Below are 16905 nucleotides of genomic sequence, written 5' to 3'. Positions count from 1 at the left end.
CCAAGGCTCAAATGAAACTCAAATTCAAGCAGGAAAATAGATATCCAGTAAATTTAATTTACAATTGGAGCTACAATGCCAGCAGTTTTAGCAAAACTGCGCCACCTATTGGTAGTTAAAAAGACAGCAGTTTGGAACTGCACATGCAGAGACATGCCACTGCTGCTAATGTGCAGCAGTGTTGTATAGGTTAGGCATTTTACATTTACATGAAGCAGCTGTGCATCTTTGAAAATGACATTGGCCTTACCTGTGTATCTGGTCTTGCTTGCTGGAGCGAACAGGAGCCAAACCATCAATCTCATCAAAAAAAATTATGGATGGCCTCATAAGGTAAGCCTGGTCAAAAGCACACACAGGACCAAAGTCAAGCTTACTTAACTCAATATATGATTACACTCCTTAGCTTTACCTGTGTTTAAGTACAAAGAACTAGAAGAACTGAAAACATGCCATCAGAATCAAAAAAATGTCTTCCACCTCATCAGAGTGCTGTTGCAGTGGTTTACCTGGTCAAAGAGCAGGCGTAGCTGCCGTTCTGATTCACCAACCCACTTGCTGAGGCAGTCGGCTCCTTTCCTCATGAAGAAGGAAACCTTCCTGTCACCATGACTGCACTCATTGGCAAGAGCTCGCGCAACCAGGGTCTTTCCTGTGCCTGGTGGGCCATAGAACAAACACCCTCTAAAAAAAAGAACAGGGGGAGAATAGGACCTTAGTTTATGTGATAATTACAGCTCACCACTTTTTAGATTCATCTCTAAAATGACTACATAAAGGAAATTCTCACCCTGTGGTTGATCAATATTTGATGTTAATAGTACTTCAAGCTGTAAATTGTTGGGATAACTCAATTTTATGCTCCCTTAACCAACTTCAAATAGTGCTTACACTTCTTTTATTGTGCACAAAAGGCATAAATATAATGTCATCATTAAAGTAACGATCCCATTTTTTTCCCTAGAAAACACAGCATAAATTGGAACTGAATAACCTTATATTCTTGCAGTACGTTCTCACCTGGGAGGCTGAATCTTGAACTTCTCAAAGATCTCAGGATACAGCAGAGGGAATACCACCATTTCCTTTAGTGACTGTATGTGATTACTAAGACCACCCACATTGTCAAATCTTACCTAGGGAGAAGACACACACAACCACAGACATATTTTAAGTCAGTTTATCCAATGTCGGAAGCAAGCGCTGTACCTCTCTTCCTGACTTTAAGCCACCTTTCTTCTAGTGGGCTCTTTCTTGCAAACAAAAGATTTGAAAATCACATGGTGGAGTTTCTGTGCTCAGAGATCGAGCTGAACAAATGAAGGATATCCCCCCTCCCTGACATCATACAGACCCAAGAGTAGAAAAAGAAAATTGTATGGGATATTTATAGACCTTTTCCACTAGTATTTACTCGGATCAACTGGGAATGGCTCGACTCGGTTTTTCGGGTTTTCCATTAGGTGATAGTACCCAGTACCAGGTATTTTAGTACCTACTCAGCCGCGTTTCCAAGCATTCTGAGGCAATCCAAAAATGAGACGTCAACAGCCTGCATTCTACTGATTGGTTAGTCAGTGGCATCACTCGATGAGTCATGAGAGCATCTCCTTCACAAAAATCTAAAGCCCCATTATTTAGGGAAATGCCTAAAGGAAAACAACACCGTGGTCCCCAAGTCTGACGAAAACCCACACCGAGCAGCGGGTATACCATCATCTCAACGCCCTCCATTCGCATTACATACAAATGACGTCAGAGGACTTTCGGGACACGGCTGTAACGACCGCACACAGATTTTGTGATGTTTAATTGTAATGGAAAACCACCGAAAAGAGTCGAGTCCCGTTTAGTCCAGTAGATGCTAGTGGAAAAGGGCTATTAGAGCAGCCTGAAGTACATTCTAAGTGTGTCCATATACTGAACTCTTTAATGGAAATTTTGGCTATGTTTAATATGGCAATCCACCACTTTAAATAAGGAAAAGCATAACAGGTCACATTTTAACTCAGAAAATTTCTTTTTTATGTATTAATAATTGACCGTTCCAAAACTAAACAGTGGGTCGTTTAGTTTTGTCTAATAATTTTGATGAACCCAAGTATTCAGGCTAAACTGTGTTCTATTATTGTTTTGGAACTTGGGAGTATTTTCACTCACTGAAGGGTCAAGGTTCATTGGATCCACATCAGCCAAGCTTGCACCCACTTTAACTCGATCACGCAGCACCCCACTAGCCAGGTCTTCAGCCGTCAGATTCATGGGCAAGCACCTGTTGCAACAAATTCAAGTGAAATAAGTGAGTACAACAGAGTAGTTAAAAACACTGAGGGAAGAAGAAAGAAGGCAGCAGCCAGCACCTGTTCCTGGCCCGAGTCATGCTCTTGCTTTTTCTGCGCTCAAAGCGTTCTTCATCAGAAGATGAGGTGGTGTCACTGCTGTGAATGGCGTGTTTCTTCACTCTGGAGAGGCGTGACAAATCAAGAGTCAGAATTGTATCACTCCGCACTGACATTCCTTTTTTCCCTCATGAGCACATTACTCGTACTAGTGAAAAGCTACTTGTGAAAAAGACAGTAATATGTTGAGCACCAGATTTGGGCTTTTCACAGTTTGCCCACCTTATATGGCTTCTCCTCGCTGGGGATCTGTGGGTGTCAAAAAGTGAGGGGTTGCTCTGTTTTCTGTTCACTGGCTCTGAAAAAAGGGAAACAAAAAATGATTAGTGGTTACACTCTGGTATAATTTCCATTTACTGTGATTTTTGTTCTGTTTAAATTACATTTGAAACCAATTTAGAAGCATGAAGAATAATTCAGAAAATGCATATATTTACCAATAGGCGGTGCTTCATATCTCTGCACTGTCTTACGCTGCCGCAGATTGTACGGCCTGTCATTTTCCTCCCCTGCCTCCTCTGCTTCATCTCCTTCATCATCGTCATCATCATCCTCTGCATCTTCCTCCTCTTCCTCACCATGAGATTCTGAAAGCCATAAGTATCATCTTTAAATTTGAGAATACTGAGTTTTTAAAATATTATATAGTACACTAAGCAATCAAAATTTTTTATGATTAATTTGTTTTAAGACGAGGTACTTCATAACGACTTCATGATCTCTTGCTTTCTTCACTGATTCGTAAGCAGAACATTAATAGGGAACTGACCTTCAGTTCCTTCCTCCTCTTCCTCCTCCTGCTCTGTTTTGCCCATGACTTTGTGATGCGCAGGTATGTTGAAAGTACTCCTGCGCATGGATTTCCTGCGTTTCACCCGTGAATACATGTCCATGTTTTCCTAAAAGAGAAGAGCCTTAATGCCAACACTTGCATTCACCTTGCATCATCAGGCAGTGGTACTTTTCAAACCCTGGTTTGTGTGGCGCTCCACTGCTTCGCTCACCTCCTCAGTTTCTCCGGTCCACATGCGAAGTCGCTCCACCTCACGATTCTGCCTGATGCTACTGATGTTGTCCATCTCCTGAAGAACAGCCTCCGCGGTGCTGCACACACGTAAACCAACACAGAATGAGAAACAAGATAACAACTTTGTCTACAGTGTTCTCTTTTCAGAGTACAGAATCTCAAAAATGTTTTTCTCTCTACTCATGTTTCATCTTAAATCTTGAACCAATAAACACTGTGACAACTTACAACACACAGCATACAAATACTATTTAATAAGGAATATTTTTTTAGGATCCACTTTCATATGTTCCAAAAATGAATGTGTCTTTCAAATGAACCGGTTAACCACATTTCCAGCTCATTCTCTGTTCAAAGCACTGTTGCAAAGAAACATGTCAATAGTATGACTGCCTGAAGCTACCTGTTGACCAGCTGGTCAAACAGCAGGCTCTGATTGAGGTGTTCAAATTGGCTCTTCTTCACCCGACAGCTCCTCTTCAGCTCCACATGGCCATTCATATGAGAGTGATCTCCCCCTCCGCTCTCCTCATTCCGGTGACTCATATGGGCTGCAGCACAGATAGAAGATTCAATTAAAATTGGTATTTTTTAATCATATGCTCCCCAGATGATTGTTATTTAAACAGGGATAAACTGGGGGAAAATACTTTACCGTGCCCATTTTGCATGATGCGAGACGACAGTCTGTAAAACAGAACAACAAAGAAAATAATTCTGACAGCTGCACAAAAGATGGCAATCACACATATTACTGCTTAGGAGCTTAGGATGGAGTGTTTCTGATCACAATGCACAACAAGGCTACAAGATTAAACCAAAAATCATTATCACAATTATTTTAGTTGATAACTGTGACCTGGATTTTTTTGAACATTTGAATTTCCATGAAGAAGAAAAAAACAAAACAAAAAACAGGTAGAGCTAGTGGGTGACACGGGTAAAGAGTGCAGCTACCAGTCTGCCTCTAATGGGGAGCCTCAAGGTGCAGTGAACTTGTGTGCCTTGTGAGACCTGCAAGTTAGCCCTGGGCCAGGTGGCCAAAGGAAAGACCCTCAAATACGAGGCCAACTTCTAATAATCCATCCCCAAGTTCACCCATGGAAACCTTATAAGTTTTTCTTCCTCTTAACAGGTCTATGCATGCTCTCTTTTGGTCATCTCAGCTAGAGCTGAACTAAACAGCAAGTGAGTCTGAGCTTTTATGGAAGGGTAAAAAAAATGTATGCTTGACAATAGCAGGAAAAAAGTATTAAAGAAAAATAAAAATATATATACAAAGAAATAACTCTTAAAAACAAAGAAAACTGCATTTTAAAAAATTAGGCAAACGTAATGCAAAAAGAAGTAACTGTTTTATCCAGATAATCTTGTCTTCATAACTGTTAAAAGCGAAGATCATAACTGATCAAAATTTCAAATTTGGTTAATCACACAGCACTAAAACATGACATGTAACAATGCAACTCTGGTTTCACAGCCAGAGCCACAAAATATCTATCTTGACCAACTCTGTCTTAATTAAATTTACGTGTGTAAAAAAAACTAGGCCAAGAGCTGACCTTGTGCAGTAGGTAGGAATGCCCCAGCTGACCCTCTGGCCCTTAGTCTGAGGGGACGGGGAGGTATCACTGGAGCTTGGCTCAGAAGCAGTCTGCCGCCGTGTGCGCTTGGAAGGCGGTGCAAACCGTGGACTGCTGGGACTGCTCGCATCACTGCTGGGCTCCTTCTGTTGGACAAACACACACATAACACCAGAACTTAGGGGAGTGAAGGCAAAACTGTGACACACAATCAGAAAAAACAAGGAAAGGAAAAAAAGAGGATAACAAATACAGAGAGAATGTTTCACAAATATCTGCATACAAGGTCTCTTTGAATATTAAGTAAAAATATATTTCATGGGGCGGGAAAAAAAAATAAAAAAATCGAGGACACAAGAGAACAAGATCGGAGAGCGTCAAATCCAGAATAGAGGACTGTCATGAAACAAGACGCCCTGAACCCACTTCCTCAATGTACCCTGTGAATCTCAGCACAGCACCAACCAGACATATGCCCTTGATGCTCATGCCCTTCACAGCCTAACTTCCCCGCTGATATGTGAGCATATCTCACTGTTGTCATAGGCAACTGTCTGCAGTGCTGACAGAGGGGTTTGTCTGACTGGGTGGATAGATGGATGCAGACAGACTGTAAAATGCAGGATGTACCAGGAGTGAAGAAACGCACGGAGGCTGCCCAAGAGGTCCACCGTGAAATCATTTCCACATGTGAATCACTCTGCAAACACTGTCACAGCAGGACAGTCGGTTCTGACAAGTTCTGACAAGGTCAACAAGTAGCTAACAGAGTAAAATGGCTGGTTGCATGGAGTACAACACTACACTGACTTCTTGTGATATGGCAATGTAAATAAAAGGTGGGAAAGTTACAACTCTGTTACAAAGAGTGCAGTTCTACACTCACACAGTGCAATATCGGGTGCTATCGATTGGTCTGGACTGGAGCTACGTATTTCATGAATCATGACCCACAATTCTGCGACGTACCACCACTCGTCCAACAAACCATTAAAACTCAGGAATGCGCTAACAGCAACCAACAGATATTTCCCATTGATTAAATGATTTCTTTGTCTGTGTTAAGTGCCTTAATAATCGTAAATATTACGGAAATACAGACCTTCCTGTCTTGCATAATCACAATGTTTACATTTTGAAACAAAGCCTGTCAGGCAGCTTGTAGGTCGGGCGATCGGGAGTAAAATCTAAAGCTCATTTATCAAATCATTCTTTCGAAGAACACATGGGAATATTTAACTCTACGAGTGTGTTTTAAACGGACAGTCTAAAAACCAACTTGCCCATGGGTCTTTGGGTCATTTATAACTCAAAGTTCACCAGGTTCAGACTTGCTAAATACGGACCCGAGCCAGCCAACTGTTGTGAACCTGGGACTCCCTTCCCCCCACTGTAAGCTAGCTGCTAGGCTAACTATAACCTACAATGCTAGCTTAACTATCGCTTTCTCCCTTCATATGTGAGATAATAAGTAAGCTGACACTTCGAGGATAGCGACACATAGTAGTGCCAACAGCCTTGAGTCAAAACCCCAACTGTCTTTATTGGGTGGGCTAATTAATGGTGAAAACAGTGGAACAAGTCAGCCGGTTAAAATTGCCAAAAACAAAGGGAACTCAAGTTGAAGCTATAGCCAGTTCATATCGCTAGCTTGTAATCTAACAGCTGTACAATCCGTTCAGTGCGAAGGATACGCAAACGACTAGCCGCAATCATGTCTTACACTGTGTATCTGCGTGACTGTGTTGGTGTCAGTGTCGATACTGCTCGTATTTTGCTGTGAATAATACATTATGTGGAGCACCTTGAGGCCAAGGCTAGCAACCAGCTAGCCAAACTAGCCAGCCAGCTAGCTCGCCGGTAAAGAAAAGAAACCGGCTTACATGTTCCTCAGAGTTTCGCTCGTTTCTCGACGACGACCTAGTCCTCGACGAGATGAATGGACCGCTCCTAGTCCGTGAGCTTTTCCTTGTGTTCACCATGTTTTTTTTCTTTTGTCTGCCCCTTACTGAATCTCTCTAACCGGCTCTAAACACTGCCTCAGTGAGAGCAGGATCGAGTTCGAGGCGCCATCTCTCTCTCTCTCTCTCTCTCTCTCTGTGTCTACCTCCCTATCTCCCCGCCTCTCTCTCCCTCTCTCTCTGTGTGTGGTGGTTCTAAGTCTGTTTGGCAGGTGCATTCATTTCTACTGACTGGATTACCACCAAAAGACCTACTATCTTTGTTATTACATGGATACTTGATATCACAAAGGCAGTAATTCTTAATGCAGATATGTTACTATGGGTAAGTACTTGTATTGTACACTGGGGACAGTCAGTTAATCAGCTAAGTACTATTAAAGCACGATAAGTCACCAAATGAATAACAAAAGGTGGTACAATTGACGCCAGCAGGAAAACAGATGGAAGTGGGCAGCCTGGATGCCCAGTATGTGCAGCAATTCACTCTTTGTCTTCATCAAATATATATATATATATATATATATATATATATATATATATATATATATATATATATATATATATATAAACATCAACAAATGTAAAAGGTCTGTGAATGATAAAAATATTTAGATTTGCCCTGTAAAGCAGCAATCAGAATCTTTAAAACTCGAATAATCACACAAGCTATTATTACTACAACATAAAAAACTGTTTTTGTTTGCAAGACAGGGCTGAATTGTACTGACTATCAAATTTTGAATTCTTTGTGACCTCCAAGTATGTAGTAGAAGAGGCTGAATTAATAATAATCTCTTCTCACTTTGATGCTTTTAGCCTTGCTTCTTTCACTGCACTCCCTGTCATTTTATCCCCACAAGTAAAAATGACTGTTTGTGTGATTTCTGTTCTATTTCTGGCTCGAGTCAAGATGCAACTGTGCTAGCCATCTGTTTTGGGTTTTTTTCTTCTTTTTTTCCTCTTTTTTGGTTCAAGCAATAGTTTCTAAAAATCAATGTCAAAATGTTGTTGTTTCTTTCTTAAGAACCTTGTGCCATAAAATATTCCCATTTGATATCTCAAATAAATATTTTTTATACAAATGTAAGAAAATTTAAACCTTTCACATGGAAACAGGAATCTGTTTTCATTATCATTGTACCCTGTTCTGAGCATAAGTGGGCAATGCACTCCAGACAGGCTGTCGATTTCAAATGAAGTGAACTAGACGATTCATTCACATGTCCAGTTCATTATCTCGCCATCGAAATATCGGTTAGATGATTGAAAAATGAAATTTCTTTACCTGTGCTTATATGTTCTCATAGAGTTTAATAGAAGGTATGGGAATGCAGAAAAGGTCAAGGGTCACTGAAATCATTCTCCACTGATACGCCATCAAAGATCAGGCATGGATTTCATGTTAACCAAACATATTTTCCTGGATATGATTTAAGTCCACACCTAAACTAAATTCTGTTACCATCAAGAGCTTCCTTTCATTTTTAAACATTTTTTTTAATCTCTCATTAGCGTAATTTCAGAAATACAGCCTGTTTTTCACACCATACATCACCATCTTCGCTGTGTAGCTGCTTAATAATTGATGTAACATATGTCAAGTTTAAATTACTACTTTTATTAGAAGTAGTGAAAATACTATAATAATACATTTGCTAACAATGATAATTGATTCAAAGATAATGAAAATAAGTTTAAGGGTGTGTTTTATACTGAACATGCCACCTTGGATGCTATATTATTTCTCAAGCACAATGTCTATAATTATGTCAAAAAAGTATAAACGTATGCCAAATTCATAAATACGAGGCACATTTAATAAGTAAGCAAATGAATGGGGAAAAATAAAAAGATCTTTTATAAAATTATATTTGATGTGTTGAATTGTATTTGACTATTAAATGACCATGCTGTAGTATTGTTTCTATTGGCTACAATGTGCAACATAATGACATCATAATATATCATGCATTATTCAAGTTTTGCGTCACAATAACAAATAGGCAACAATTTAAATGTTATTGTTGTACAGTGAAAGTGGTGTCATGCACGTGAAAGGTAATTTAAGTGCATAACTGCTACAAATGGGTCATTAAAACCTGTTGAGAGGTGGTTGTTAGGGAACATAATATGTGATATAGATGAGAACCTTGAGGGGCCCAAAGCTGTACCCCTACAGGAAGCAATTCACAGCGATTTGGCAGTGATTTACATTCAGGCATTTGAAACAACTACAAGTAAAATAACCAGTGATGTTGTATAGAGGGCTGGATCCAAGACAAATTTTTCCAAACTTCCAAATGAGCGACTGAAACTACTGAGTGCGGGATGTCACTGATCAACATAGTAAATATATCGTAATAAATGTATTGGAGTTTCAGTGAGGCAGTCAGAGCCTAGAATGTCCATAAGCAATCACCTGTCAGCTTCAAAGACAGGTTGCTACATTTCACTGTGTGTTATACTTGTATAACTATGCATGTGACAAATAAAGAACCTTGAACCTTGAACCAAAGCAATGTGATCACATCCAGTGTGGAAGATGTACCTGTGTGCCAGGTTTGGTTGCTCTGTTCCTCAGTTAAAACAACCAAAAAGAGATTTTGTGCGTTTCAGTAAGATAGCTTTTTTAAAATTGTTATTTGTTTTTTACTGATTTATTTACCTGTTCATTTATAATTTTGGTAGTTTTGGTCCTCAGGGCGTATGAGAAGCTTCTGCAAGAAAATGTACCTGAAAACTATATTAAATTATTTTTGTCTGTGTTTGTTTCCCTGCGTGTTTATTAGTGAGTCATTAATTATTTGTTTTGTATTTTGGCAGTTTAAGCCCTCCATAGAGTTGAGCCATATGAGACATCTTACCTCTAAATAGAAACAAACGCACACAAGTTTGGATCCAGTGGGCTTTCCATGCCATCTAATACTGTATCGTGAGTTTCAGCTGGGAGAGAAGACCTGCTGAGTTCAGCACAGAAGAGTGTACAACCGCGACATCGCGAGTGGATTTACGGCACTGTTACGTCACATGTATTGCTCAGCAGAAGCGCCGCTACCCTGAAACTTATGGCTACAGATGTGTAGCCCTGGATTAACCGATTAAAACACGGACTGGTAATTCACTATTCGACCTTACCCTTTATGCGCGCATGCTAATGGGCATCTGTTGTGTTTATGCTGACATATAATCCTCGTTTTTACGACCGGCTCCTGCGTGTGTGTTTTGCTCTTTGCGGGTCCATCGCTTTCTGCCGCCCACTTGCATAAATAACGATAAAGCTGCAGGCTGCTTGGCTGTCTGGCTATCTATCGATCACGTAGTGCTTTATAAAAATGATCCGTTTTAGGTCATTTTTAAGCGGTGTAGCACAGTTTTACTCCACACGTGTACATAATACGCCGCTAAGACAATAAAAGGTTACCCTCCAAAATATTGAACATCAACCACGCTTGTGTGTGTGTGTGTGTGTGTGTGTGTGCTCGCTTGTTCCTTAGATGGGAAACATAGGAAGACATGAAAGAAACTGACACTGTGGAGAGTGAAAAAGATGAACAATGGTAAGTCATTCTCTTTGTTAAATCCACTTCTAGGCAAATGAAGTCCTGTAACTGAATTGATGCCGTGGATGTGAAATAATCTGAAAATAACTGGGTTGGACATAATAATAATAATAACATATTCTGGGGTGTGTGAACTTGCTTTGCATGGTCTTGCACATTAACGCTTGTGACTGTAGACTGACATTCAATAAGCATGATGAGTGAATACCTGCACTTTCTTCTCATAAAGGGTGGTCAGTGAGGACAATGAAGAGGAAGCTCCAATGAGTCGTAGTTTTTCTGTGGAAGACCTCCTCGATGAGGTGGAGAAGATCTGTTACGATGCCTCAGGGACTTCAAAGGTCAGAGACAAATTCACACTTGAGAGCCAGATCTCTGCAAATGTCCAGCCTACATTTCTGAGCTTATAGACTAGTAATAACACAACATTTAAGTAAAGTATACACAGTACTATGCAAGAGTCTTAAGCCACACCTCATTGCTTTACATTTATGCTTCCAAGGAGCCAGACTCACTTGTCATTTTTTAAAATTGGTTTTCATCAGTATTGGCTGCTTTTTCACTCATTTTCAGTCCGGTCCTTGTATCTGACTATTTTCACAGGATTGTTATTTTTGTTTGCTAAGCCACTTAATGCATTTAAGTAGAAAAAGGCATCAAACTTAAGGAGTGAAACTAGTGTTATGTCTATAAATAATTGACAGCTTAGCAAAGAATCAATTTTTGCATCATTAAGGCAAAAACACTTAATTTGTTCACATTTCTTTAGTTGAAACTATGAAAAATGCCAAAGATAACACCACAAGAGAAGTATAAATAGTATTTTTGCACCAGCAAAGTAATTCCTCTAGGACTATTAGCCCAAAATGTTAAAGTTTTGAGGAAACTGGATAAGTACAGAATAAAAAAAATCTGGAAGTAATGTCCTTGAGAAAAACCCAGCAAAAGACCTAACACAGGATCCGGGAGATGTCTCTATCCTTCAGCTGACCTATGTACTGTTCATTGAAGCCTCATCAGAAATGGTCACAGTGTCTCAGGTTGTCAAGAAGCTATTGTTAAGGAAGGGAAACGGGGAGAGAAATGGAGGAGTCAGGAAAGAGGTAGAACAGTGAGTGTCTACAGCCATGCAGGACGCACTTGCCTGCAGAGAAATCACTGAACTATTACCTGTAGTTTTTCTGGCACGTGCCCAGACGAACCTCACAAAGCCTTTGTAATAGGGACCCGGCAGGCTAAACATTTGTTTAATTGCGTTGAAAATTGCATGCTCACGTTTGCCTCCAATGGCCTGCGGTGCGTGAGTGAAAGTGGCGTAAGACTCTCCAAATGAGAACTCTCGCCGAGCTCTGTCAGGCAAATCTCAGTTGAAAGCACAAGCACCAGGCTTCAGTGATCACAGGATATTTTGTTTACCCGTTCGTTGCCAGGATAAACAGTCCGCAGTAAAAGTCCGACCTCCCGAGGTTAACAGCTGTGTGGCGACTTTATCTCTGAATCCTGTCAGGCCTATTTGATTGGGGTTTTTTTTGCTTTGGTTCCAGGTGGAGATGGTGGTGAGGCTGTGGAAGGACGGCTTCACTGTGAATGACGAGGACTTTCGCAGCTACTCCATTCCAGAGAATCAAGAGTTCCTGGATGCCATCAAAAGGGGGTGAGTCGACTGGCTGAAACAGGATAACCTTCCTGTTTTAACGATGTCTTCAGTTAGATTTTTGCTGCCTTACCACAAAGGAGGGCCATCAAATCCTAGGCTTTAATCATGGTTTTTAATTACTCTTGGTGGCTTAACGACCTCAAATAGTGTTCTCTCACTGATGAGAAGGGAGTGTTCAGACTAATAGTGCAATTCTTATTGTTCCTCAGGCAGTGAAAAGTTATTGGCAAGACGGTGTCATTTTTCTTATCATCTTAATATCTTTTTGAGTAATCTGTAACATAAATTTAACACATTTCTCCTAATAAGAGCAAAGTCATACAGAAATTAAATATAAAACATGTTTATTTATATTTTGTGCTCATTGCGGAGCAGATGTGCTATCAGTGTTAGGGAGAAATGTACAGTAAGGTGCAAAAGTTGTTTAACATTTTGCATCCAAGGAGAAAGATTTTCTTGTCATTTTTAAAGTGTTCTTGAACAATAGTTCTCCAGGCTTTTCTTCATTCATTAGCTCTTTTTCCACTCATCTTCAGTCCAGTACCTGACCATGTAACACTCCCCACTGAACATGTCTGCTCCTATTAAAACTTTCCCAGCCAAGTACTCCAGTCCCTACTGTGACACGTGACTTTTCTCTGAAACACCTCATTTGTTCCTATTTATAGTTGAATACGTGACAAATCTCAATAATAACACCAACAAGATGATTTCCAAATATCTGTTAGCCTAAAGCTTGGCATATCTTTGCATGGTGTGCGGTCTGACCTTAAAAATATTCAGGAAACTGGACAAGGGGAGGACAAAAAAAGAAGTGGCAGACGTTATACTAATTTCTGATTTTTTTCTACCAAAAACACACTTATACTAAAACAATCAGGACAGCTAAAAACACCAATTCAGCTGAATTTATCTGTAAAATGTCCATCACAGCTGTTATGGTGCAAAAAGCAGAGTGCACGGTGGACAGGTTCCCCATGTCTCACATGCATAAACCAAAAACATAACATTATTGCTGAGTGGGCACTAAGCAACATTTTACAACTGCTTTAACAAGTGTGTAGTAGCTGCCGCTGCTTGATGAATGCATTGTCTGGGCATGGCTCCACGGCAGGCACGGGCATGACCCAAAGTTGTTTGTGGTGTCAGAAGTTAAGTCAATATCAAAATGCCAAAAAAAAAAAAGTTTTAATGAATTAGAGGTGGTCCACTTCTCCTCGACACCAGCCAAGTGTTTAATGAACGTCAGTTCAAATAGCATTGACCCGTTCAGTTGAGACCGCCGGCGTGGGTTAATACTTTATTGATTTCAATCAGAGCCTGCAGCGTTAGATTGCTTTGAATAAATGCCAAATGAAGTTGTTTTTTATTTTCTCTCTTTCTTTGTCTTTAGTTTAAATATGTTTAAATACCATATCTACGTCCATTATCAAACCTACTTGCCAGAGTTTAGTGATGATAACCAATCATGCTTCTTGGTATACCTGCTTGATTGCCGTTTTCTCAATTTCCTGAGTAGCCACCTCAATCCAAAAGACAGCTCTCAATCAATCAACGGGAGCTCTTTTCATCATGGGCTAATGACAAAATGTCAAAGGGCTAGATCAGGAATATTAAGTAGGCAATTGTCTGATTACTTTTGAACCCATTCACTTTGGGAACACTGATGCAGACCTACTTAAATTATATGTGCTGCACACATACAAGAAGGAGGGACAGACTAAGCCTGAATGTAAGTCACATGTAACATCTCTCCTTGGTTCGATTCACTGGTTTTGATCACTCCCCCATGATGAAATTAGCAGGGAAGATATTCTCCCTGCTGACCAAAGCCCGACACTTGAAGCTAGATAAAGCTTATTAGTGCAGCTCATTTGTCATATTGATTGATCTGAGTGGACTCCAATCCGGATCTTTAATCTATCCCAGGGAGCTTCCGGCAGAGTGGGAGAGCAGAGCAGAAGAGGAGGAGCTGGAGATTAGCGTGGAAGATCTGACAGAGGAAAATTACGTTCCCAAGAAGAAGGCTTTTCATCCCTTCAGCGGTCGAGGATACAGACTTGGCAGGTGAGAGATTGTCGCTGTGAATGTCCTATTGTTTTTGTATTTTGTGCAGTGTGATCTCAAGATTTAAAGGCTACCGTGCACCACTAGGTGTCCCTCTAAATCCAAATATCAAAAACCCCACAACCAAATCTGGCACAGCAGACGAGTCTGCTTGTCAAGCTGAGCACCAAAACATTTTTGCACCATCACTGACACAAAGAGTCTGCAAACATTTTGCATGAGATTTTTTTTTCCTGGCGTCGGTGTGCATGGTAAACCTGGCGTGCGCACTCCTAAACTGGTGGTTAATCTGCTATTTATCTTCTGTCCATTCCCAGTGTGGCACCCAGAGTAGTAGCCAGGTCACCATCTGTGCACGAGGACGGAGAATCTCCTCCTATTCCCATGGTAACACTAGACCACGCCCTTCCCGTCACCTCCCTGCAGATCTGGTTGGCCGACGGCAGGAGACTGGTGCAGAGGTTTAACCTATCGCATCGGTACGTATCGCCAATACGCCACATCTCGATCTTCGGTTTGATCAAAGGACAAAAATAAGAGAAAGAATCAGCAAATTAAAGACCGACTAACTGCGCTGTGTAAGAGGAATCTTGACACTTTTCTGCTCCTGCTGCGCTGCGTGTAAATCCCATAATCTCAAACAGGAAAAAGAAGTGGTTGAAGGGATGAAAAAAGATTTTTGTTTGCTCTAGCTTGGGAGGTGGTGAAGTAGGTGGGGGTTAGGATTACGTAATGCTCTGTTCTAGGCTGCTGGAGTTAAAGGCTGGAGGCATGCTGCGTGTTACGTCCCCCTGCCCCACAGTGCATGGGGCAGCAGAAAACATAATCTGAGATGTAGCAACAGCGTGGATCTATAAAATCCCCTGAGAGGGATTGCGTAAGTCTGGTGCAGCTTTTATATAACAGGGTTAGTAAGCAAAGGATGGATGGAGAGGACTGAACCCTTCCAGCCTGCAGCGTGAGGAGCAGGCCTTACATAGGATTGCTTCATATACACTGGGGCCTCATTATTAATAATATATGATGGTACTAGTATAGTGCTTCATACAGAAGTCACGTGTCACAGTAGGGACTGGAGTACTTGGCTGGGAAAGTTTTAATAGGAGCAGACATGTTCATTTCTGTATTTACGATGGCAGTTTGTTTGTTTCGTTTATTTAAATCTCCAGTCTTGATGTTTAATTTATTTATATTTTTTCTCCTCCAGGATCGCTGATGTTCATGATTTCGTGTCACGCTGCCAGAGGAGCTGCCCACCTTTCGTCCTGACGACGTCTCTTCCTTTCCGAGAGCTCACCAACAAAGAATTAAGTCTGGAAGAAGCGGATTTGACCAACGCTGTCATTGTACAGAGAGCCCTGAACACACAGGCTCCATTTGGACACTCCTGACCAACACGAGCCCATAATTCACACACAGCACGCTGCTTTTCCCCCTCACTGACTCATTGTGTCCCCCTGATAGCAATCTCAAGGTCCACAGCACTCGCATTTGACAGCTGCTGTCTCCTTCTACTGTCCCCGTGTGGGATTAGCTCAAACTTTATTAACGATATAATCGCTTAGTTGCAAAAGGTGCTGTCCTTCCTCTGGAGGACAGCAGTTACCTGTCGTCAGACCTTCTTAAATCTGCTGAAAAACTATATAGGCTGTCGCCCATGCAGATGGTCCTCCAAGGGATCTCCATCTGTTTAATCTGCCACGTGTGAAACCTCCATCCACCCCATCACACATGCAAAATCCCACCACCATCACCACCAAGCAAGTCTTCCCAAATTGTGATTTACCACCTTTTCTGCACAGTCAGCAGTATATATATATATATATATATATATATATATATATATATATATATATATATATATATATATATATATATATATATATATATATATATATATAAGGGGCTGAGGTTTTAAGTTTACAAACATGTGATTTTTTTGTTTGCACAGTACTGTGATACAAAAGAAGTATTTATGTTTGCCTTGCTGTTTAATCTCTATCTCGCCTTGTGTAGTGTTATGATTTTTCTTTCGGTCAAATGCATTGTTTTATTTGACCAAATCATTGGCCGACATATCACATGTCAAGGTATGACAAAATAAAATTTTAAAAAATCCTTAAAATTTTGCATTTTTTTGTTTTAACATTTAATAAATTGATCAAATTGAATTGGTGTTGTTTTAATATCATTTGTTTAGCTGTGCTTTCACTACTGATGACAGATACGCGATTATGGCTGGACTCTTAAGCACCAATGCTGCACCTTACTCCACATCTGTGCTGGCATTTACAGTCCTAATAGGGGGTTTAGATTAGGGAGGGAGGGAGGGCTCACTGATGAGGAATGATGACATCACAGCGGTGCTTAAGACACTTAAGCGTACATCTGATGCTGATTCACGGAAAAACTGCCAGCAAACACAAACATCGTATTCCGACGGTTCTTTCTTGAGTATTGAACCTTGTGTTTCTTTGTACGTGACGTGTTTGGTTTTACGTGTGTGTCTGTGTGTGTGTGCTGTAGCCAAGCTCTCAGCACTGGCCTCATGATGAAGCCCAACACCATTATCCATCTTCAATATTTAAAGGCGGGTGAGGAGGGGGTGGGGGGAGTTGAGGAAGAGGAGCTCACATCCTCTGGATGGT

At 40.7% G+C, this 16905-nt stretch overlaps 2 protein-coding genes across 3 annotated transcripts in view; one reads left to right on the top strand and one right to left on the bottom strand.

The window, feature by feature from the left end:
* atad2b (ATPase family AAA domain containing 2B) overlaps nucleotides 1-7120 on the bottom strand; it is a 70532-nt gene extending 63412 nt beyond the window's left edge. The window contains exons 1-13 of the mRNA XM_004542366.4: nucleotides 6893-7120; nucleotides 4989-5155; nucleotides 4082-4113; nucleotides 3830-3977; nucleotides 3404-3503; nucleotides 3169-3298; nucleotides 2837-2986; nucleotides 2622-2697; nucleotides 2361-2462; nucleotides 2161-2272; nucleotides 1021-1136; nucleotides 510-684; nucleotides 251-339 (exon numbers count right to left, since the gene is read on the bottom strand). Of these exons, the coding sequence (XP_004542423.1) occupies nucleotides 251-339; nucleotides 510-684; nucleotides 1021-1136; nucleotides 2161-2272; nucleotides 2361-2462; nucleotides 2622-2697; nucleotides 2837-2986; nucleotides 3169-3298; nucleotides 3404-3503; nucleotides 3830-3977; nucleotides 4082-4113; nucleotides 4989-5155; nucleotides 6893-6991 (1496 nt within the window). The 5' untranslated portion in view covers nucleotides 6992-7120. The remainder of the gene's footprint in view (nucleotides 1-250; nucleotides 340-509; nucleotides 685-1020; nucleotides 1137-2160; nucleotides 2273-2360; nucleotides 2463-2621; nucleotides 2698-2836; nucleotides 2987-3168; nucleotides 3299-3403; nucleotides 3504-3829; nucleotides 3978-4081; nucleotides 4114-4988; nucleotides 5156-6892) is intronic.
* Nucleotides 7121-9968: 2848 nt separating this feature from the next.
* Nucleotides 9969-16088, top strand: ubxn2a (UBX domain protein 2A). Of its 2 annotated transcripts, XM_004542183.5 has the most exons (7): nucleotides 9969-10086; nucleotides 10468-10530; nucleotides 10763-10874; nucleotides 12078-12187; nucleotides 14120-14257; nucleotides 14575-14736; nucleotides 15465-16088. In XM_004542183.5, the coding sequence occupies exons 2-7, from the start codon at nucleotides 10487-10489 to the stop codon at nucleotides 15646-15648; spliced, it is 750 nt and encodes a 249-aa protein (XP_004542240.1). In that variant the 5' UTR covers nucleotides 9969-10086; nucleotides 10468-10486; the 3' UTR covers nucleotides 15649-16088. The 2 variants fall into 2 exon arrangements, with proteins under 2 accessions (XP_004542240.1, XP_004542241.1); XM_004542184.5 differs by lacking the exon at nucleotides 10468-10530.
* The last annotated feature ends 817 nt before the right edge of the window (nucleotides 16089-16905 follow it).

Source organism: Maylandia zebra, linkage group LG15, assembly GCF_041146795.1.
Source record: "Maylandia zebra isolate NMK-2024a linkage group LG15, Mzebra_GT3a, whole genome shotgun sequence".
In the NCBI taxonomy this organism is placed as follows: domain Eukaryota; kingdom Metazoa; phylum Chordata; class Actinopteri; order Cichliformes; family Cichlidae; genus Maylandia; species Maylandia zebra.
This window is presented reverse-complemented; position numbering and strand designations above follow the sequence as displayed.